The 24,415-nt window shown below is 41.9% G+C and overlaps 1 protein-coding gene across 1 annotated transcript in view; it reads right to left on the reverse strand.

The window, feature by feature from the left end:
* insyn2ab (inhibitory synaptic factor 2Ab) overlaps positions 1–23,418 on the reverse strand; it is a 35,488-nt gene extending 12,070 nt beyond the window's left edge. Inside the window, exons 1-2 of the mRNA XM_047157590.2 lie at positions 22,304–23,418; positions 1,691–1,765 (exon numbers count right to left, since the gene is read on the reverse strand). Of these exons, the coding sequence (XP_047013546.1) occupies positions 1,691–1,765; positions 22,304–23,418 (1,190 nt within the window). The remainder of the gene's footprint in view (positions 1–1,690; positions 1,766–22,303) is intronic.
* Between the last annotated feature and the right edge of the window lie 997 nt (positions 23,419–24,415).

Consider the following 24,415-nt stretch of genomic DNA (forward strand, 5'->3'; position numbering starts at 1 on the left):
AAAGAAATTCAGCTGTGTTTGATATAGTATATGTGGCTCCTGTCACTATTGTTACAGTGTATAAGGTGTACCCAGAAAAGCTAATATCATTAACTGTTCTGTCCAAAGGCGTATGGTGGCTTAGTGCTTTGATTCCCACCACTGCCCTGTGTGTGTAGAGTTTGCATTTTCTCCCCATGCTGTGGGGGCTTCCTCCGAGTACTCCGGTGTCCTCCCCCAGTCCAAAGACATGCATGGTAGGCTGATTGGCATATCCAAAGTGCCCGTAATGTATGAGTGGGTGTGTGGATGTATATGTGATTGTGTCCTGTGATATATTGATACCCTGTCTAGAGTGTACCCTGCCTTGTTCCCCATGCTCCCTGGGATAGGTCCCAGGTTCCCCACAACCCTGAAGGATAAGCGGTATGGACGTCCTGTCCACTGCTACTCACTCGTTCATAAACAAACTTTTTTTAAATGAGTTTGTGGCACATTGATTTACACATTGCCTTTATGAAAGCCTGAGAAATATGAATGCTACACTTTAAAATGCATTGGTAACCTTTCTTGGTGTTGAAATTGATGTCCAGACAAGTGACAAATTAAAGGAAAAATCAGTGGCTCTGTTGTGCTGTGAGAGGGATTTTGTAGGCATGGTTTGGGTCTTATCCCCTTACAGGGAAGCGTCACTGCAAATCAGTACAAAGTCTTTACCCTATGATGAAACATTTCGATCCTGAGGAGTATAAGCATGATGTAACTTATATGCTATGGGTTTTACTGTCACCAGATCTCAACCTAATTGGACATCTATGGGAGATTTTGAATCAACATGTTAGATTGCCACCTAAGGGAATATATTTTGGAAGAATGGTGGAAGAATGCAGAATCTGTGCCCTTTGTTACCTGTCTGTATGTTTGAAGTGCATCATGGGACTATACAATGTCTGTAACTGTACACTATACTCATAAACAGTATGCTATCAAGAGTCTATGTAGTCTATTTATTGGGTCTATATAGTCTATTTATTTATTCATTTCTTAAAATATCTCACATTGTAATAAAAATGTTTAATGTAGTATTGAATGGCTCATAACATGCATAATAATAAAGTCGACTTTGACTGTTGACTTTGAAAAAAAACACTAACGCTATATGAAATCCACTGTTTAGCATTAGTCTGGTTGAGTGAGCAGCTGTCAAGCCATAAGACACTCCCACCTCCCAGTGAACCTATCAGCATTCAACTTCTCCAGGCTTATAATTATCACCCCATTTAACGACTCATTAGCCTGTGTATTTATACTCCTTGTTTCCCACTGTATACTTTATAAGTCTTACTATCCCCATGCAAATTCAAAGTTGTGTGGAACCTATTACTGTATAGCTTGATTTTAGCCTGTCCCTCTGACTTTGGATTAAAACTCTCTCTGTCTAACCCCTACACTGCTCCTGACTTTCTGTCCATAATTTTTCTTTTTGTGCTGTTTCCTACTAAAATGCGCATGCATTTCTGTAACACATGAGCATATAAACAACAAAGCTCAAAAAAGAAGTCTAATGTAATATAATCCATTTTAGTCAGTGTGTGTGTATGAAAATGCAAGGCAGAAGCATAAACAACATCCCTACTATAAAATGCAGTATTTCATAATATTGAGTTAATTGTATACACTTTTATGGTAACCACAGCTCATAGTGTCCCACCTGTAGATGATGCAGGCACTATTGCGGCATGTGTCACAGTTGGCTGTATCCTGCCCTGTTCGGTATGATAATCGGCTGCAAAAGAAAAAAAGAAAATATGTGAAAAATCTGCACTCTCATTGTAACATTATTCCCACTGACATAAATTATAGTATGTGATTTAATTATTGTTTTTAAAGATGACATTTGGTTTAACTTTAGCAATTGCTTTATGCTGCTCAGGCAGTGTACCCGGATCCTATCGCAGGAACACTGGGCATAAGGCAGGAATACACCCTGGATGGGATGCCAGTCCATTACAGTACTGTCACACACATATGCATGCTTACTCATTCACACCTAGATGTAATTTAGACCAGCCTGTCCACTACCCAGCATGTCGTTGGGAGGTGTGAGGAAACTGTAGAACTCCGAGGAAACTGACACAGACACATGCAAACTGTGAAAATGTTCTATGATGCCCCTGATTGCTTAATACTAAGTAGCTGCAGGGCAGCATCCAAGATCTTCTCAGGATTATGGATAAGTATCAAGTATCCAGCATTCTCATGACAGCCCCCAGGCTGTGGCTCTGCAGATGTGAATATGCACAGCAAGGAATTTACCTACACATCACCCTGGCCAAGTTTGATGTATTATTTGTGTGCTGCCATGACAGGAGATGCTCATTTCTCCTGAGAAAATAATGCTCAGCACCCAGAAGCCATGCAGTTATGCCTTTTCAGTGAAGCTTAATGAAAACTTAATTGCATCACTTTATTTGTCAGTGCACTGGAGCGTCATACTGGTCATTGATATTCTGTACGTAGTTCCATGTAAAACAGCTGGTGTTGTTGTATGTGCTGTGTCACATATCCTACTTTTGCTTAGCATAGATGCAGATTCTCTGATATATGAAAAAGAAATGAAGATCAGTGTAAGGTAGGGATTTAACAGAATACAAATAGAGTATTCAGACTGAACAGATAATGTGTTCTAAATAGGTGTAATACATACAGAGGTGTCCAGAAGTCTGAGATCACACTGAAAATTTTATAGATTTTTTAATTCAAAATTGGAAATAATCTGAAGGTTTTAGAATTTTGAAATATTTAAAGGAAAGAAAGTAATTGTTCAATATCTTGAATATTTACTATTCAAGAGTCTGCACAATTTCTATGTCCTTATTTAAATGTAGGAAAATTTGTGATACTGACCATGTTAACTGCTTTGCACAAGGTCAGATTTTCCTCAAACCTAATCTCTTCTATTGAAGTATGTGTTCAGAGGACACTCCGATGGATTTGATTTAAAATGGATCATAAAGTTTTACACAAACTTGTGAAGTCTGTGCTAGCTCACTGTCATTGTGCACACTGTCATTAAAGCAAAAAAAAAAGGGATGAACCAAATACACTCTGAAATGTCAAAAAAATGTATTCAAAATGTAAAAGATTCTACTTTTCACTCAAGTTGTTTTCAATAATATAATTTTTAATGAAAATCCTGTCAGATATGAGTATTTGTAGCACTAAAGTGATGCAGATACATATACAGACAGTGATGTTGCATTACACCCCTAATGTAAAGTACAGAGTTTCTTTCTATCTAGAGTGTATGTTCAATTTATTTGCAATATTTGCTCACTTCCAGATTTCAGACTTAAGACTAACAGAGTCCAGCAGAGTTATTATCTCATAACTATATATGGGCTGGCCCATAAGGCCAAACTATAATACCGAATGAATGTGTGTGGCGTAAACCACCTCGCCACAGCAGACACATCCCTTAAGGGTACCCCTTAGATAAAGCCTTTGAGAAGGCGACCACCCTAGTGGAATGAGCCCCTATGCCCAGTGGGGTAGTGAGACCATGCCTCATAAGCAATAGAGATTGCTTCCACTATCCAAATAGAGATGTTCTGCCTTGATGCAGCATCACCTCTACTGTCACTGCCAAGCAAACCAGAAACAGCTCTGACTTACGCCACTGGCCGTAACTGTGGATGTTAGTACAAAGAGCCCTCACTGGACACAGTAGGTGCATTCTTCCCTGTTCCGGTGAAAGGAATGGAGAAGGGGAGTAAGCCTGCAACACTACTGGCTGGGCTGCAGAAGCTTAGGAATAATCCGGCCTAGGATATAGGGAGGTCTTTGCTAATCCAGGGGCAAAGTCAAGGCAGGAAGGGGTAACAGATGTCAGGGCCTGCAAAAAGAGCTGCCTTTAGAGTCAGAAGTATTTCCAAAGCTGACTCTAAGGGCTCAAATGGGGCGACTAACAGACCTTCCCGGAACACAGAAGGTCCCAGGAAGGTATGTTGGTCTGCAGATTGGCCTCAGCTGCCTGACAACACGCATACACCTCAAAGTTAGGACTGTAGCTGTTGAACAGTTACTGGGTCTCACTGATGTTCCTCACACCACGATAAAACAGTTGCTACTTTAATGCATTTCTCGTGGATGGTACTGTAGCGTTTAACATGGACTCTACAACCTCGGTTGAGAGACAGGAATCTATGAAATGGTTCCCCTCAGGGGCCAGGCTCACTGCTTCTATAGTTCCGGCTGTGATTGATAAATCAACCCTCTGGCTTCAGACAATAGACCCTGCAAATGGGAATCTCCCAGGAAGTGCCGTCCAGCAAAGATATTGTCTTCAAGAACCAAATTCCAACTGGCCAATACGGTGCTACTAGGAGCAGATGTATCACGATCTTGACAAACTCTTGTGAGAGCCTGTGGGAGCAGAGCAATCAGAGGAAAGGAGTACAGATTTGACCTCGGTCACGTGTGTACCATGGTGTCAAGCCCTGACCTTTGTTTGTTTGTTTTTTTTGGTGTGGGAGGAGTGAGAGAAAACCACAGAAGGCAGCATGTTGTCTCCTCGGAGGCAAAGACATGTACTTCTGCTCAGCCGAACCTCGACCATATGGACTCAACCACTTGTGGTTGGAGCCTCCAATCCCCAGGCCTCAGCCCCTGCCTCAACAGGATGTCTGCCCCCACATTCCAGTTGCCTAGAATGTACATTGCACTCACTGACAAAACTTCCCCTCCACCAGAGAAGAATTAGTTGAGCCTGCCAAAACAGGGAGTGCGAACATAATCCTCCCTGGTGGTTGATATATGAGACCACTGCTGTATTGTTTAACACATGGTGACCTCTCAACTGAGGATAAAGAATTCAGTACTAGGAGTATGGCCCACACTTCTAGGCAACTTATATGCCACACTAGATGATGGCTGCTCCAGATAGCGTGAGGGAGGCTGCTGCCATAAGCCCCAACAGTCTACATATAGACTGGAGGGGATGCCCAGACCTAACTTTATTTTGCTCAAAGTTGATAGGATTGCCCCATGCGTGTTGGGGATAGACATGCCCTTATCATAATCAAATCCCATATAACCCCTAGAAAAAGTCACTATCAACTGGAGGAGCAACTTTCCCTGAGGTTAAACCTGAGCCCCATCTCCTCACGTGGGCAAGAACAACATTTCAATGTTGAAGCACCAATTTCCTGAACTATGATAGAATTATCCAGTCCTCCATGTAGTTTAGCACACGTATGCCCTGGAGTCACAAAAGAGTCAGCACGGCATCCATGCACTTTGTGACAGTGCAAGGGGATAAAGCTAGACTGAAAGGAAGAACCAATATTGATACATGTTTCCTCCAAACACAAACCTCGGGAAGTTCCTGTGACCGGGCAATGGAACATGCATCTTTTTTAGATCTACTGTCACAAACCAATCAACATCAGGCATCAACATCCTGAACCTGAATGGCCAAAGAGTCCGATTCAAATGATGCAGATCTAAAATTGGCTTTTCTTTGGACCTGGAAATAACAACTGTAAAACCTCCCTCCCTCAACGAAGAGGTATTTGTTCTATGGCTTCCTTGTCCAAGATAGATCTACTTCCTGGGCTAATGTCAGGCTCTACTTTGTGCTGACTACTGTGGTGAGCATGCCTCTGTAACAGGGGTAGAGCTATGAAATGTACCTGATACCCTTTTCTATGGAGGACAGAACCCATGGAGACACACTTGGGAGTAGTTTCCACTCTGCCAGATGGTCTTTAGTGATGTTAACTTTCCACATTTTGTTAGAAGGAAAGCATAAGATTTTCATTGCCCTGTGACAGCTCACTGACCAGAGAAACTGAAAACTTGGGACAACATTGGCTATGGGAGCCTGACAGTAATACTTGCAGTGACACTGGGTCACTAGTGTTTATTGATGATGTGACAGAAAATAGAAGCGGCTGGATTAATTCTGAAGTGTATAGGAATATATTGTCTGCTCAGATTCAGCCAAATTCAGTGAAGTTAATTGGATGAAGTGGTGCTTCACTTTACAGATGCACAATGACCCAAAATATACTGCAAAAGCAACCCAGGAGCTTTTTAAAACAAAGACGTGGAATATTCTGCAATGTCCAAGTCAGTCACCTGATCTCAACCCAATCGAGTGTGCATTTCACTTGCTGAAGACAAAACTTAAGGCAGAAAGACCTTCAAACATACTACAACTGAAGACTTCTGCAGTAAAGGCCTGTCAAAGCATCACAAAGGAGGAAACCCAGCATTTGTTGATGTCCATGGGTTCCAGACTTCAAGCAGTCATTGCCTGCAATGGATTCTTGACAAAGTTTTTAAATTAAACATTTTATTTATGATTATGTTAATCTGTCCAATTAAATTTGAACCCATGAAATAAGGGAACTGTGTATAAAAATGGTTGCAATTCCTAAACGTTTCATATGATATTTTTTTCAACCCCTTGAATTAAACCTGAAAGTCTGCAGTTCAATTACATCTCAGTTGTTCCATTTCAAATCCATTGTGGTGGCATACAGAGCCAAAATTATGAAAATAGTGTCACTGTTCAAATATTTGTGGACCTAAGTGACATATATCATAACCATATATATATATATATATATATATATATATATATATATATATATATATATATATATATATATATATATAGCGTCGGATCTGGAGGAAAGAAGGAGATAGTCTCCGAGCTCACACAACGTTGAGGGAACGAGACATTGAGTAGCTTAGCCATACTGGGGCATGCCTATGAATCGTGTCTTTGCTTCAGATAATAGAGGCTGATGACGTGGTTTACAGGTACCGTTTTACAGTCATGCGATGCATGAAATGCCACGTCACCTGACCATGGCAGGCATGATTTCACACAGACTAAAGACACCACTCATGCACAAGGGTGCTTCCCACAGCGTGAAGCTCACACAACGTTGAGTTCCCTTTAAAAGGGAACATCATGCTAAATGATCTAAGCATTCTTGTGATTGTGTCATTTTTGGTTGTGCTATCTCAGAGTTTACAGAGGGGCTCTTGTCTTACTACTATACTTTGTTGCAATGAGCTGGCACAACATCTTGTACTAACTGTAGGCTTTAGATCAGTTCACACTGGAACAGGCTTTTTGGAGTGGAGCCCTGTGTTTACAGTACAGGAGTATGACACCATGCTTCACCATTAACCTGTGAAAAACACCCTGCAGCCTGCCTTACATTACACACTGCATTAAAATATGTTCATGTCACTTTACAGTGGAACCATGCAGTGTTTCAGTGTGCTGCTGAGATATGGATCATGGTGGCATCATTTTCATTATTTGCTTGTGATATCATGTAAAAGAACAATGGCTGGAAAACACAATGCTGCTAAAAAAAAAAAAAGGCAGTAACTGTTTCACTGTACAAAATTATTTGCAAATCTACAGCATTATTTATTGAACTGCCTATAATCAAGGCCTGAAATTCACTCCACTTTTCACTTCACTTTTACCTATCACTTCATAAATCCATACATATACAGTGATGTGAAAAAGTATTTGCTTGATTTCTTCTGTTTCTCTGTCTATCATTGTAAATTATTTCAGAAATTAAGACAAAATCTAAGATAAAACAAAGGCAACCTGAGTAAACACAACATACAGTTTTTAGATGATAATGTTGTTTGTTGAAGCAAAAAAAAAAGTTCTCCAATACCAACTAGGCCTGTGTGAAAATGCATTTGCACCCATAGTTACTAATTCCCCAAATCTATGAAACTGCATTCATAACTGGGTTCAGCTGGACTAGACACAACCAGGCCTGATTACTGTGAACCCTGTTCAATCAAATCAACACTTAAATACAACTTTTTCAACAGCATGAAGTTGGGTCTTACCCAGAAACACACTGTGACAAAATTGAAAGAAGTTCCAGAAATGATGAGGAAGAAGGTGATTGAAATACATCAGTCTGGGAAGGGTTACAAAGCTATATCAAAGTCTCTGGGACTCCGGAGGACCAGAGTGAGAGCCATTATCTCCAAATGGAAAAAAAACTCAGCACTGTAGTGAACATTTCCAGAAGTGGCTGACCAAAAGGTCATTGTTTATGTCTCCACCATAAGAAAGACACTGGGAAAAAATGGCACCCATGGAAGAGTAGTGTGGAGGAAACCATTGCTTACCCAGAAGAACATTAAGACTCATCTGAATTTTGTCAAAACACACCTTGATTATCCGCAAAACTGGGAGAATGTTCTGTGGATTTATGAGTCGTAAGAGGAACTGTTTGGAAGACAGAGGTCTTCTTACATCTGGCGTAAACCAAACACAGAATTCAACAAAAAGAACATCATACCTACAGTCAAGTATGGTGGTGGCAGTGGGATGTTGTGGGGATGCTTTGTTGCCTCAGGGCCTGGGCAACATCTAATAATAGAGGGAAACATAAATTCTGCTCTCTACCAGATAATCTTAAAGGAGAATGTCAGGTCTTTAGTTCGTAAATTGCAACTCCAGCGCAAATGGATTATGCAGCAAGACAATGATCCAAAGCATAAGAGTAAGTCCACCTCTGAATGGCTCAAAAAAAGCAAAATTTAAGTTTTAGGATGGCCTAGTCAAAGTCCTGACTTGAACCAATTGAGATGCTGAGGTAAGACCTGAAATGTGCAGTTCATGCTTGACCCTCGAACCTTGAAGCAGTTCTACAAAGAAGAGTGGGCCACAATTCCACCACAGTGCTCTGATCTCCAGTTATCTGGAGCGTTTGGTTGCAGTTATTCCTGCTAAAAGTGGTACAGCCAGATTTTGAGTTTAACAGGGCAATTCATTTTTCACATTGGTGATAAGTGTTGGATAACTTTGTTCCCTTTCAAAGGGAACTCAATATTGCTTTTAGCATAACAGTATGGGAGGGCCCCTTGCGCTTGTGTAAAATCATGCCTATTTATAGGCCTGCCATGATCAGGTGACATGGCAATTAAGCGCATTGTATGATTTAAATATGGCACCTGTGAACCCCGCTGTCAGCCTTATTATCTTCAACGAAAGACTGCATGTCAGTTGTTTGTGCAAAGATGCTTCATTTCCTCTCTATCTTTTCTCAAAATCTCCGGACATTTCTGAAAAACAAAGGAATGAGCGACAGAGAGAAATATGAGTGAGAGAATTCTGACAGTGTGTTACGGCTTGCTCCCGTTTCATCATGGGGAATAGTGTACACTTTCTGGGTGAAGTGTCTAGGGGTTGGAGCATGTGATGGCAACCTCGAGAGGCTGCGCCTGGTAATGCCTACATTAGGCAGCTCCGCTCGCGACTCGCGCTCTTCTCGGAAGCTGAAGCGAGTTGGGTTTCAGGGCCTCACGGGCTGGAGCACGGTCTTAGAGCACAGCTGGAGCACAGCTGTCCAACTCACGGTCTCTGGAGTGGCCCTCGTCTGGAGCGGCATATAAATTACCTAGAAATGCGGTCCATATTTCTAGCACTGAAATTCCTTCTTCCTCAATTGAGAGGTCACCATGTGTTTACAGACAACACAGTAGTGGTCTCATATATTGACCACCAGAGAGAATTATGTCCGCGCTCCCTGTTCAGGCAAGTGCAACTAACTCTTCTCTGGGCAGAGGGAAAGTTTGTCAGTGAGTGCAATGTACATTCTGGGAATATGGGGCAGACATCCTGTTGAGGCAGGGGCTGAGGCCCAGGAATTGGTGGCTCCATCCACATGTGGTGGAGTCCATATGGCAAAGGTTTGGCCAGGCGGGACTGCATGTGTTCACCTCCGAGGAGACAACACACAGCCCGCTGTGGTTTGCCCTCACTCCTCCCACACAATTTGGGATGAACGCCATGGTGCACATGTGGCCGTGGTCACATCTGTATGCTTTTCCCCCAGTCGCTCTGCTCCAACAAGTTCTAGCGAGAGTTCGCCAAGGCAGTCTATGTCTGCTGCTAGTAGTACCTTATTGGACAGCTCGAATATGGTCCTCAGAGATAATATCCCTGTTAGATGGCACTCCTTGGGAGATTCCCATCTGCAGGGATCCACTGTAGACCCAGTGTACTGCGCAATAGCTACAGTCCTGGAGTTCTTACAAGAACGCTTCTCTGTGGGGTGGGCTCTTTCTACAATCATTGTTTATGTGGCTGCCATTTTGGCCAGCCATGCCCCTGTTGATGGAGCCTCTGTGGGCAACATCCTCTAACTTTGAGGTTTATGCATGGTGTCAGGCGGCTGAGGCCCATCTGCAGGCCGCGCATACCTTCCTGGGACCTTTCTATGGTCCTGGAAGGTCTGTCAGGTGCCCCATTTGAGTCTTTAGAGTGGATCTACTGTCTTAAGCTGGAGGGTGGATTTATCACCCTGAGGGGCACCAGCTCATAGATTCTGGTCTCACAACTGAGATTGTAGAGACCATGTTAAATGCTTGAGCACCATCCACAAGGAAATTGTATGCGCTCAAGTTGTGGCTTTTTGTCTTGTGGTGTGAGGAATGTCAGCTAGACCCAGTGAATTGTACAATAGCTACAGTCCTGGAGTTCTTACAAGAACGTTTCTCAGTGGGGTTGGCTCCTTCTATAATTAGGGTTTATGTGGCCGCCATTTCGTCCAGCCACGCCCCTGTTGATGAAACGTCTGCTGGGCAACATCCTCTAACTTCAAGGTTCATGTGTGGTGTCAGGCAGCTGAGGCCCATCTGCAGGCCACGCATACCTTCCTGGGACCTTTCTGTGGTTCCTGGGCCCCATTTGAGCCCTCAGAGTTAGCCTCTGAGAAGCTTCTGACTCTAAAGGTAGCTCTTCTGCTGGCCCTGACATCTATCAAGCGAGTAGGAGATCTACAAGCTCTCTCTGTTGCCCCTTCCTGCCTTGGCTTTGCCCCGGATTAGCCAAGGCCTTCCTGTATCCTAGGCCGGATTATATTCCTAAAGTGCTTACATCGGCTGCCCACCCTGTGGTGTTGCAGGCTTTCTGCGGATGCACCTGCTGTGTCCCGTAAGGGCTCTCTGTACTTACGTCCACCGCTCCAGCCAGTGGCGTAAGTCGGATCAGCTGCTGGTCTGCTTTTGGCGGCAACAGTAGAGGTGATGCTGTGTCAAAGCAGCGCATCTCTAATTGGATAGTGGAAGCAATCTCTATTGCTTATGAGGCGCACAGTCTCGCTATGCCTCTGGGCATAAGGGCTCATTCCACTAGGCTTTTTCGAAGGCTTTGTCCAAAGGGGTATCCTTACAGGATGTGTGTGCTGCTGCAGGGTGGTCTACACCACACACATTCATTCGTTATTACAGCCTGGATATTCATTCCACCCGAGGCTCGAGTGTCTTGCAGTTACCCTCAGGCTTGGGTGTTTTTGAACAGGCCGTACCCTTGGTATGACGGAGTGGGTATTCTCCTTCCCATACTGTTATGCTGAATGCAACGTGGAGTTCCCTTTGAAAGGGAACGTCTGGGTTACAGATGTAACCCTGTTCCCTGAGAAGGGAATGAGACGTAATTGCCATGTCACCTGATCATGGCAGGCCTATAAATAGGCATGATTTTACACAAGCTTCAGATATTGGTCACGTGCGAGGGGCGCCCCCATACTGTTATGCTGAATGCAATGTTGAGTTCCCTTTGAAAGGGAACGTCTGGGTTACACATGTAACCCTGTTCCCTGAGAAGGGAACGAGACATAATTGCCACGTCACCTGATCATGGCAGGCCTATAAATAGGCATGATTTTACACAAGCTTCGGATGCCGGTCACACGCGAGGGGCACTCCCATACTGTGATGCTAAAGGCAACATCTCGTTCCCTTCTCAGGGAATAGGGTTACATGCGTACATACGTTTTGCTTCAATAAAAAATACATAAATAAAAACTGTATTGTGTGTTTACTCAGGTTGTTTTTGTTTTATGTTGTATTTCATTTGAATATATAAAACTATTTCTATGAGATATACACAAAAACAGAAGAAATCATGATGGGGCAAATACTTTTTTACAGCACTGTATGCTAGATAGCACTGACACAAATAATATGTGAGCTAAAATGACTTCTAATTTGTCATCATCTTTGTTTTATTGTTCTGAGACAGAATGAGCTTAAAAATGGAATGCATTTTAACAGTCATGATAGTTGGCGGTTACCAAACTTCAGTGCCAGTGAGAGTGAAGTAATGACTGCTGTACTGTATACTGATATCAAATGATAGAAATGTGTGCAGTTTCTTTTCTTTTTTTTAAGGATATATTATAGTACATTAAACCACCCTGCCTTCATACAGTCATGTGAAAAATAAGTACACTCCATGGAAATTGTTGGCTTTTTTTTGACATATTTGCACAAGCAAACATTTGATCATCTTTCAAACAATACCTATTCTTTAAGTTGATATAATTGAACGTAGGGATGAAACGCTTACCGTTTCATGATAAACGACAATAAAATTGCCCGACGGTTAGTATTACCACATCACGTTTAATTATCATTAAAACTGTGCGCGATTATCGTGATTTGTAAAACTCACAGTAAATGCTGTCCACACACACCCAGCATGAGTCTGACATGAATCTGAAGTTTGGTCATATTTTCAAATTTTCCACCATCATCTTGTCAGTCAGCTCACCTCATTCTTCCTGTCAGTCAGCTCGCCTCACTTTCATCACATAATAAAAGAAATCTGACTCCTTCTGACCTGTGCTTCTCTCTGACTCTGAATCTGACTCATCTGGCTCATGCCGAATAGAGCAGACTCGTTCAGTTTTTAAGTGTAGCGAACTGTTCTCCAACTGAACTAAATGATTATTAGTACTATAAAAAAAGCAAAATGACAGTGGGGGCAGTGCTGCAGTGGGCAAGTGATGTAATCGGTGTGCGGCCAAACATTGCGTACCGACTATCGCAGCAAGCCTAGTGACAACTGTCCATCACTTTATAGTCAAATATAAAACTTGTTTAAATGGTTTCAGTGTGTGTATCAGTACTTTTTGTACATTTTCAGAACATGTTAATAATACCGTGATAATACTGTTAAGCGTGATCATTTTGGTCATGATAATAGTGATGTGAAATTTTCATACCGTTACATCTCTACTTGAAAAAAACCACAAGGAAAATTTGCTTTTTCAATCATTTATTCAACATAAATATCAATAGATGGGATATTCCTTTTGTGGAAAAAGTAAGTAAACTCTTGGCCTCAGAAGCTAGTATTGCCCCTTAGCAATAATTTCTATTAGGTGTTTTGCATAATTGTCCACCAAGCTTGCTGAAATTTTTGACCACCCTTCCATTCAATAATGTTTCAGTTGTAAGATGTTTGAGGGTTTTCGTGCATGTACTGCAAAATCTATATGTAAAATCTACGGAGCCCCTAAAGGGACATGGTGGTGGAAAAAATTTGTGATTGGAGAAAAAAAAAATTTCAAAGCTTTTGCGTTCTCTCGCAAAACTTTTGCGTTCCCCTGAGAAACTTTTGCGCTCCCTCGCAAAGGCAGCCTACCTGTTGTGTTCTCTTGCGAAACCTGTGTTCTCACGAGAGACCTCTGCACGATGGTTCGTGCTTGTATCTTCACAGCATCACTTGAGTAATTTTGTTCATCGAGACCATGCTCTTTCATGTAATATCCTTTTCAGGTGTCTTTCACTTACGCCAAAACAATGCCTCGAACTAAGCACAGACCGCATTTCTTATATTTGAGTCCAATTTCAAAATAAAGCTCTATGAACCTCTCCATTGTTAACCTACGGAGCTGTCTGAACCACCACCAGCAGGAAAATAAACAGGAAGTGTTTGACCGAACTCATAACAGGTTTTGCGTGGGAATGCAAAAGTTTTGCTAGAGAAAACAAAAGTTTCTCGGCGGAACGCAAAAGTTTTGCAAGAGAATACAAAAGCTTAAAAAAAAAAATTTCTCCCATCCCAATTTTCTTCCACCACCATGTCCCTTTAGGGGCTCTGTAAAAATCATCCCCACAACATTTAAATGTGATTCAAATCCAAGCTTTGACTAGGCCATTCCATAACCCTCCATTTCTTCTTTTTGAGTCATTCCTTGGTGGATTTGCTAATGTACTTAGGATCATTATCCTGTTGAAAGGTCCACTTTAGGTTCAACTTCAACTTTCAGACAGATGGCCTCACATTATCTTCAAGCATTCTTTGATCTGATGCAGAATTCATAGTTGAATCAATGAATGAAAGCTGTCCATTCCCTGAGGCAGTAAAGCAACCCCAATCCATATCATTTCCACCACTGTACTTCACAGTTGGTATGAGGTGTTTCTCCTGAAAAGCTGTCTTTGGTTTGCGCTAAACATGTCTGCAGTTTCCCTGCCCAAATAACTTGATCTTTGATCCATCTGTCCAGTGTGCATTATTCCAAAAGGCTTGGTATTTCCCTATAGTCTTGGCAAACTGTAGTCTTGCATAAGCTTTTTCCTGGCACACCTCTCATGCACATTGTCATGTAATGGAGGTTGAGACAGATGCAAGGTCAGTTAAGAGCTTTTATTGAAGAGAATATAATCCAAAGGGCAAGAAAAATCAACGAGGACAGACAGAGATCAAACACTCAGGCAAACAGACTAGAGCAGGGTCAGAGTCAAGGGCAAAACAGAATCAGAACCAGAATCACAACACAGTAGAATGGCTTGGTAACGACAGATCAACTAGATCAACTGAGCATTTACTTCGCAAAAATGTATTGCGATTGAACAGTCTCTTTTAAAGAGTGGTGTGATTGTGAGTGTGATTGGGAACATGTTTGTAGTCTGTGGTGCATTCTGGGAAATGTGCATGCTGGTGCATGCTGGGACAGCCAGTTCTGGACAAATTGCCAGTCGAAATCTGCACCATTTGTAGATTATTTTTCTTACAGTGGAATGATGCATTTCCAATAATTTGGAGATCTTTTTATATTCCTTGCCAGATTCATAGTGGCTGTGGCTCAGGTGGTAGAGTGGGTTGTCCACTAATCGTAGGGTTGGCGGTTTGATTCCTGGCCCACATGACGCCACATACCGAAGTGTCCTTGGGCAAGACCCCTAACCCCAAGTTGCTCCTGATGGCAATTTAGCGCCTTGCATGGCAGCTCTGCTACCATTGGTGTGTGAATGAGACACAGTGTAAAGTGCTTTGGATAAAAGCGCTATATAAGTGCGCCATTTACCATCATAGGCATCCATACAATTTTTTTCCAAAAGCCTTATGGAACTCTGTAGATGTTGACATGATGACACCACACACCTCAATAGCAAAGAGAACGCCAGACACTGGATATGAGAGGGGTATACATAAGACCAGTTCCACCTGCACTCCCTAAGCAGGTTCTAATCACTGGCACCCAATCTTGAACACCTGATTTTATTTTATGGATTTGTGTCATTTGATAGAGTGTATCAGCTTTATTAATAGGCATGATTTCAAAGAGGATCAAATGTTTGCTTGTTCAAATATGTCAAAAACACCAACAATGTTCATGGGGTGTACTTATTTTTTTCACATGACTGTATATCCCAGCTTTATGCTGGCTTCATACTTTGTTGATTCTTAGCTGTATGGTAGCTTTTAAACTATGTATACTCCTGCATGTGAATTGTGTATATAAGGTACATGACATACACTTTATGACCAAAAGTATGTGGACAACTGACCATCACACCCATTTGTGTTGGTGAACATGTCATTCTGAAACCATAGGCATTAATATGGGGTTGATACTCTCTGTCCATCTAGCACAGCCTCCACTCTTCTCGGAAGGCTTTCAGCTACATTTTGGAGTGTGGCTGTGGGGATATGTGCTCGTTCAGCAACAAGAGAATCTAGTGAGGTCAGGCACTGATGTCAGGTGAGGAGGCCCTGCATATGCAGTCAGTGCTCAAAGGTGTTAATTGGGGATGAAGTCAGGGCTCTGTGTAGCCCACTTGAATTCTTCCACAACAATCTTGTCTTCAAACCTTTTCTTCATGGACCTCACTTTATGAACAGGGTATTGTCATTCTGAAAAAAGTTTAGACTAGGCCTCTTGGTTTCAGTGACAGGAAATCATAATGTACAAAGGCATTCTAGACAATTATTTGCCTACAAATTTGTGTCAAATTTTGGGTATGACCCACATATGCGGGTTGTGGTCAGGTGTCCAAATATTTCTGGCCATATAGTATAGGTAATAGATATTATAGTTGCACTCTGTTAATACTGGATTATTAATTGTGATAATTGTGCACTTTATTGCTGCCTGGAAATTGTAGTAGTGAGTGTTTTTGCTTTTGAGAATCATACTCAAATAGGAAGAAAGGGAAGATGTGTACAGTATTTTTCATTTGTTCTTGTTTGGTTATAAGAAGGGTACTTTTTTTAATAAATCTCACCAACCTGTTGTTTACTATTTTTCCATTACTCACCCCAATGCTAATTGTCGAGCAGCTTCTTCTTCTATATGTTTCAAAACATTCACTTTTAACTGACAAATCTGGTGTCTATTCACTTTGATTAATGTTATGACCCTCGCTTCCCCACAAGCCCAATGTTAACCTGTTTTTAGAGATGAACAAAAAGAGTTGCAACATAAATTATAACAAAATAACCCTGGCTTATTGATTTTACCCAAGACTGGCAACATTTCACCCCTATTCCGTAGGTGGCAAGTGACTCTTTCTACAATCTATAATCATATACCAGCAGAAACACATCCTCCTTTCAAATGTACATCCTTTGTGTATTCTCTATGAACACATGAGAAGGCTCTAAAAAAATACACGTTTTCTCAAATATGGCATCCCTGCAGGGGGTTGCTTTGTGAGCACTATTGTCAGCCAGCTACAGGCAATCTGTTGCCAGTCTGGATAGACTGTTGAGTAATTGACATGCTAACGAGCCAGCCGTGATAATGATCAGAAATTAGTTTGGGCTGCTGAATTTCTTATGGATACATTGTGGAACAACAGTCCTTAGAAAGTTCTGTTGCAAAAAAGCCTACCATTAGCTAATGTATACTCAAAATGAATACCATCAAGCAAAATGATTACTCCCAGAGACAGTTAAGTATTACAGCCATCTGTGAGACAGTCAAAATAAAGTCAGAATCACATCTGGATCACTAAAGTATTAGTTTGGGAAGTGTGGCACACAGTAGAGTATAAATTTTGTTCAAATTTTTACTCCACAAATCATTTAGCACTCTAAATAACACTAAATAAAACAGTGTTGACTAGAGATGTTTGAGACTCTCTAGACTAATGTATGTATGTAGTATGTATGTATGTATGTAGTCCAATGTATAGACAGGTGAACTACTAATGTATGAAGGATATATAAACTTCTAATCTTTTATTTGCCAGAAAAGTTCACATGGCAGAAAAGGAGGTTTGTGCTTTCATATAGGCAAGCAAGTGGTCAGATTTAAAGCTCAAATAAAGTCTACGTTTATTAACATGAGCATGTGGCAGTCCTGAGTAACTGACTGGTTAGGGTAGCGATGGCTTAAATTAGGCTACTGGTTATATTTTGCGAAAGAGAACCAACTAATTGTGTTATAAAATATTGCAGGCGGATACAAACAAAAATTATAACTGCACAAGCAGGATTAAAAACACTCGAGGGATATGACATTGAGCTTCTGTCAGAGCCAGAACTCACTGATCATACTAACAGTGCTGGCATTTCAACCTCTGAGTTTTTTTCCAGTGTTTTCCAGTGTTTCTAGAGGCATAGTGGTAGGAATCATATATATTTTTAATATATATATATTCGGATTAGCTTGCAATTTTTCAAAATTACTGCAGATTTTCTGCAGATTTGGGTCACGTGACATCATCACAACGCACATCCAGCCAAAGCCCTCTTAGATTCATGTGCCTCAAACATGAGTACAGCTAAAAGGTCGCATTTAACAACAAAATAATTTTGTGAAATTGTAATTTTGTTCAAGTCATTTCCACAAAGAAAACACAAAAAACTCACAGATTTTGAAAAAAGCCACAGCAAAGTCAAGCTATTTTGGCCACAGCCAACACAAAAAAATTAGGCAAAATCCTGTATGGACTGGTATTTGGAGCAGTGAACAAATTCATATAGAAGTATTGAGTTACACCCCCAGTAGAGACGCTTCAAGATTCTATAGAAAGCTAAGTCCATCTTAGTGAGCATTATATATTAGATGGCAATATAATGCTAGAAATGCTGGGCACTTTGCTTTTCAGGTCTCACCTTGCATGTCCAGGCCATGCTGCCATTTGGTTTAAATTCGATGCTCACAGTCTGAGGAACACAGAAAATCCCTTGGTGGCAGCTCTCATGGCCAGCTGAGACAAACAGGAGCTTTTATGTGCCCCTGCTGCTCTGCTTCCCCTCATGAACACAGCTGCTTTAAAGACAGCACAAGCCTGAGTAGGGGATCAGAGGGTGTCACTCTAATAATAACTACAGAATGGTGCGAAGAATCTCTAACATGAACACACACACACACACACACACACACACACACACATGCACATGCACACACACACAGAGACATACTCCTTTGGAAGATGAAAGGCCTGCCTGATGAGGCACTACTAATTGAGGCTGTTTGAGTGGTGGTTTTGTGCTTCCAAGACCACGTAGGGCTTTTGCTTCTCTCCTAGTGGGGAATTAGCCAGTACTCTGCTGTTTCAGTGTCTATGTGGAGCAGGTTTTAAAACCATTAGCCAACCTACACACACCCCTGATGGCCCTTTACTGCTGATACAAATGTGGTTTTGCCCAGGTTCACTGGCCAATTTAAAACAAGGAAAATGTATTTTTGATTAAAAGACGCACCAGGTAACGCTAAACCAAGGGTGTCAAACACATGGCCCATGGGCAATGATCGGCCCAATAAAGGTTTTTTTTTGCTTGTATCTTTTCTCATTTGTAAGTCGCTTTGGATAAAAGCGTCTGCTAAGTGAATAAATATAATGTAAGGTGTAGTTTTAAGATTTCCCATGTTCCAGTATGACAATCCTCCTGTGCACAAATCTAGGATAACATTCAACCCCACCAAACATCTTTGGGATGAACTGGAATGCCGACTGCACCCCAGGCCTCGCCTGAAATCAGTGCCTAACCTCAGTGCCTTACCTCAGTAGCAAATGTGGCTGAATGAGCAAATCCCCACAACCACGCTCCAAAATCTAGCGGAAAGCCTTCCCAGAAGAGTGTAGGTTATTCTAACAGCAAAGGGGGACTAAATCTGGAATGGACATATTGGTGTGATTGGTCATGTGTCCACAAACCTTTGGCCATATAGTGTATGTAATTCTTCATTAGAAAGCTGAAAATGTTATGCTGTAACCATGTCTCTTTTCAAAAGTATAAAATTTGAGATTTCAAAGCGATGGGGTTGAATATTTATGCATTCTTTTGAACTTTTATTTGTAAATTATTTTGAATGTGGCCCATAACCTGAAATGAGTGGCACCCCTGAGCTAAACAAACTTTTTGTTAACCTTTAATGATAGTGTTGATTGTCTTCACTATGGATCACAGTAATAACAGTACATGACACTTATACTATACTGTATTACTATATGTGACAAGGAGGAGGAGGGAGAAGTCAGGTTGCAAGGATGCACACCTGCCACTGATTTGGTTAATCAGTGGGAGAGAGAGAGATAAAGGTGTGGCTGGAAGCACCAGGTGGAGAGAGAGACACACACGTGCACTTTGCATTTCGTTCTGTTTTTGTGTTTCTGTTGTGATTTACGTTATCTTTATTATTAAAGTCTATGTTGTTGTTCAGCCGGGTTCTCACCTTCTCAATGCACAGCTTTGATGTTTGTTACATTATATAATACACAGATGCCACATGCATGCAATACAAACTTGCTACACATGTATAACTCTGTAGCAATGCTGGCAAATTGAGAATCCCCGAAATTCACTCTCACTGGCTTTCACTTTTAGCTGTAGGTGATGTTTGTCCTGTATATTAACATTTCCACTTTCTCCCATAATATCATCTGCAAGCCTGAGCTAAAAGTGCATTCATCCCTTAAACACCCAGAACCTTCACCAAGTCCAAATCTATATTGCATACTCTTCAGACATTTCCTAATAGTTTCAATGTAGTTCGTAGTAGTTACAGATTAATATGCTTTCATTCAAATAACTAAATAATAAGCCAGGCCTTTAAAAGGTTTAAAGCTTATATGTGGTCAGACTTCCAGTGTTGGACTTTTTTATGTATGCATTTTTGCTCTGTTGTAAGATCATAAGCTTATGGACATAGCCAGGACTCTGTATAAAGGGGTATGCAATGGGAATGTAAATGCTATAGACATGGCATCACTGTGCCATACACTAGGGTTTTGGGAAATTCTACTCTTCTGCAAGCATCTTGTACTGAAAGGATGCTCTCAGAATGGATTATAAAATCACTCTTTATTCTGCAGTGGGTATTTTTTTTTGTGAAGAGACATTATATGAAGGTTGGCACCATGACTATGGTAGAGGTGTTAAATACAGTGAGGGAAAAAAGTATTTGATCCCCTGCTGATTTTGTACGTTTGCCCACTGACAAAGAAATGATCAGTCTATAATTTTAATAGTAGTTGTATTTGAACAGTGAGAGACAGAATAACAACAAAAAAATCCAGAAAAACGCATGTCAAAAATTTTATAAATTAATTTGCATTTTAATGAGGGAAAAAAGTATTTGACCCCCTCTCAATCAGAAAGATTTCTGGCTCCCAGGTGTCTTTTATACAGGTAACGAGGTGAGATTAGGAGCACACTGTTAAAGGGAGTGATCCTAATATCAGTTTGTTACCTGTATAAAAGACACCTGTCCACAGAAGCAATCAATCATTCAGATTCCAAACTCTCCACCATGGCCAAGACCAAAGAGCTCTCCAAGGATGTCAGGGACAAGACTGTAGACCTACACAAGTCTGGAATGGGCTACAAGACCATTGCCAAGCAGCTTGGTGAGAAGGGGACAACAGTTGGTGCGATTATTCGCAAATGGAAGAAGCACAAAAGAACTGTCAATCTCCCTCGGCCTGGGGCTCCATGCAAGATCTCACCTCGTGGAGTTGCATTGATCATGAGAACAGTGAGGAATCAGCCCAGAACTACACGGGAGGATCTTGTCAATGATCTCAAGGCAGCTGGGACCATAGTCACCAAGAAAACAATTGGTAACACACTACGCCCTGAAGGACTGAAATCCTGCAGCGCGCGCAAGGTCCGCTGCTCAAGAAAGCACATATACATGCCCGTCTGAAGTTTGCCAATGAACATCTGAATGATTCAGAGGACAACTGGGTGAAAGTGTTGAGGTCAGATGAGACCAAAATGGAGCTCTTTGGCATCAACTCAACTCGCCGTGTTTGGAGGAGGAGGAATGCTGCCTATGACCCCTGGAACACCATCCCCACCGTCAAACATGGAGGTGGAAACATTATGCTTTGGGGTTTTTTTTCTGCTAAGGGGACAGGACAACTTCACCGCATCAAAGGGACGATGGACGGGGCCATGTACTGTCAAATCTTGGGTGAAAACCTCCTTCCCTCAGACAGGGCATTGAAAATGGGTCGTGGATGGATATTCCAGCATGACAATGACCCAAAACACACGGCCAAGGCAACAAAGGAGTGGCTCAAGAAGAAGCACATTAAGGTCCTGGAGTGACCTAGGCAGTCTCCAGACCTTAATCCCATAGAAAATCTGTGGAGAGAGCTGAAGGTTCGAGTTGCCAAACGTCAGCCTCGAAACCTTAATGATTGGAGAAGATCTGCAAAGAGGAGTGGGACAAAATCCCTCCTGAGATGTGTGCAAACCTGGTGGCCAACTACAAGAAACGTCTGACCTCTGTGATTGCCAACAAGGGTTTTTAAACCAAGTACTAAGTCATGTTTTGCAGAGGGGGTCAAATACTTATTTCCCTCATTAAAATGCAAATCAATTTATAACATTTTTGACATGCGTTTTTCTGGATTTTTTTGTTGTTATTCTGTCTCTCACTGTTCAAATACAACTACCATTAAAATTATAGAATGATCATTTCTTTGTCAGTGGGCAAACGTACAAAATCAGCAGGGGATCAAATACTTTTTTCCCTCACTGTATATGGTGCAAGGATTCTTCAGGACAGATATAGAGATACTTATGAAGGGTGATGAAGTCTTACAAAGGGTTATTACAACATACATAATGTATTACCCTAACAACTGATTCAGATTCACATAGGCTCATCTATCTCTCCATTAACACTGAACCTTGTATTGAGAAGGCACAGATAACTGCTGTGATATAGTGAAAGTGTAGCAATTGATTGGCATATGTATTTATATATAGAGTGTGACTCACCCCTCCCGCTGTGCCTCTCCTTTCTCTAGTTCCTGAATGACCCCCAGCAGCACTTTAATGGTCTCCTGGCTTGAGCTAATGAGAGTCTCCATAGCCTGCAGTTGGGCTTTCACGTCTCCATCTGCTCCAGGCAGCGAAATCATCTGCCCACACACATGACTCCTGGTGACTTCTTGGGTATCTGTAATACCAAAGCCATAGCTACCATGGAAGTGAGCCTGACTGGTATCCTGGGAGGGGCAGCTGGCAGCACGTGGTAAGGTCTGAGACTGCAGACCATTCAATGGTGCAGGATTTTTCTTACGCTTGCACTGCACTGAGGGACTGTCCAAACATTCCACTTGCGTCAAAGATGTCCATGCAATGGGGCCTGTGACCTTTGAAATGGCACCTCTGTCCTGCAGAGGTTGTATTGATGAAGATGAGGAGGAGCTTTTGGTGCAGTTGGGCTCTTGTTCTGCTCCCACGTCACTCTGACTGGGTAATCCTTTGTGCTTGGAGCTGCTTCCTTGGGAACACTCTTCTTCCTTTGAGTCTGGTTGGTGCCAGTTTGTATCTGTCTCCCTGGCTTGACCTGAGGAACCAAGGCTGCTATCTGGGCACAAATCCTGCACATCAGCACATGGTGGCATACTGTGCAGAAGCACTCGCGTCTTCTGTACCCGTGCCCCACGTGGCCTTTCCTCCTCAGTGGCTTGCACTTCACTTAAGAACCCGTTGTTTTGGTTCTCATAGTTCTCCACCAGAGCTGTGTGTTTAATAGTGTGCCCCTTTTTGCGCTCAAAGGGGAAAGTCTGATAACGCTTCTTTAATTCGGGTGAGGTTTGCACTGCTGTGCTCTTGGTCACATTAGGTATGGAGCGACGTGCCGGCATGGTCAAGTACCTCTTGTGTACAACCTTGCATGAAACAGAGCGCACCCTGGCACCCCGGGCTAGACGTGCTGCCTCATTCTGGGCCTCACAGATGTCCTTGAAGCGGACCTGCAGGGCTTTGTTCCTTTTGCTCACTACGTCCCCACTTCTACTGCTCTCACTTCCGAGGGTTGGACCTCCGGCCTCTGAGTCCGACTCTGAATTTGACAGGACGCAGGGGCCTGCCTCCTTACTAACCATCACTCCTATGTGAGAGGGAGAGAGAGAGAGAGAGAGAGAGAGAGAGAGAGAGAGAGAGAGAGAGAGAGAGAGAGAGACAGAGGGAGATGGGGAAATACAGTGCTTAAATTGACAGTGATTGCAGCTTCAGCACAGATGGCCTAGTTTTATTTATTGCTTAACTCACGACATCCTGGCAGACAAAGCTCATTTTTCTCCCTGTTTTATATAGAGGTGGAAGTCACAGCTGACATTGAGCTTGCTGAATTCAGACTCATCTCTATAGCAATGCTTGGTGTGTAGAAAAGTTCTGAATGAGGTAAATACAGTATGCATGCTGATAGTTCTTTTGTAGTGTTAGACTATGTAGTCCCATTTTTGACAGCAAATATGGAAACAGAAAAGATTAATTAAGATAGGACAATCGGATAGCATTAGAGATGAGGGTATGTGCTTGCTGAGGTTTAAAATCTTCCTGAATTGTACAGTATTTCATATGTTTCACAAGTAAAATAATCATATCTCTTAATTTCTGATTGACTTAATGTGTTAATAGAGATAACATAACACCAGTGCTTCATCAAAAATGAACAGTTGGTTGAAAACTCACTTACGAAGAGAGCCAAGCAGTTAGGGAGGGTTGCTACAAAAAAAGACTGCAGACTGTTTACTGCACAAATTGTCACTGGCAAAATGTGTCCGTTTTGCAATTTGTGACAGAGCTGCAATTAGGAAAATATAAAGTGACTACTTGAAATCACATAACCTTGTGAGTAATAGACTACAGAAAAGCAGAGGGATGAAGACATGGCAGTCAACTCACAATCCTGAACCTCAGCCTGCCCATTTTTTGTTTTTCATCCTGTTTTTCATCCTAGATTTATAGTAGACTCAACTCTACTAACAAATTTGTGCATGGAAAATAAAAGGCAGTGCCATGTTTGTCCCTACTTTAAACAGACACTAAACAGACACTACATTATGATTCCCAGTAATGTCACAACAGCTAAACTTAGAG

This window comes from Ictalurus punctatus, chromosome 9, assembly GCF_001660625.3.
Source record: "Ictalurus punctatus breed USDA103 chromosome 9, Coco_2.0, whole genome shotgun sequence".
Taxonomy (NCBI): Eukaryota; Metazoa; Chordata; class Actinopteri; order Siluriformes; family Ictaluridae; genus Ictalurus; species Ictalurus punctatus.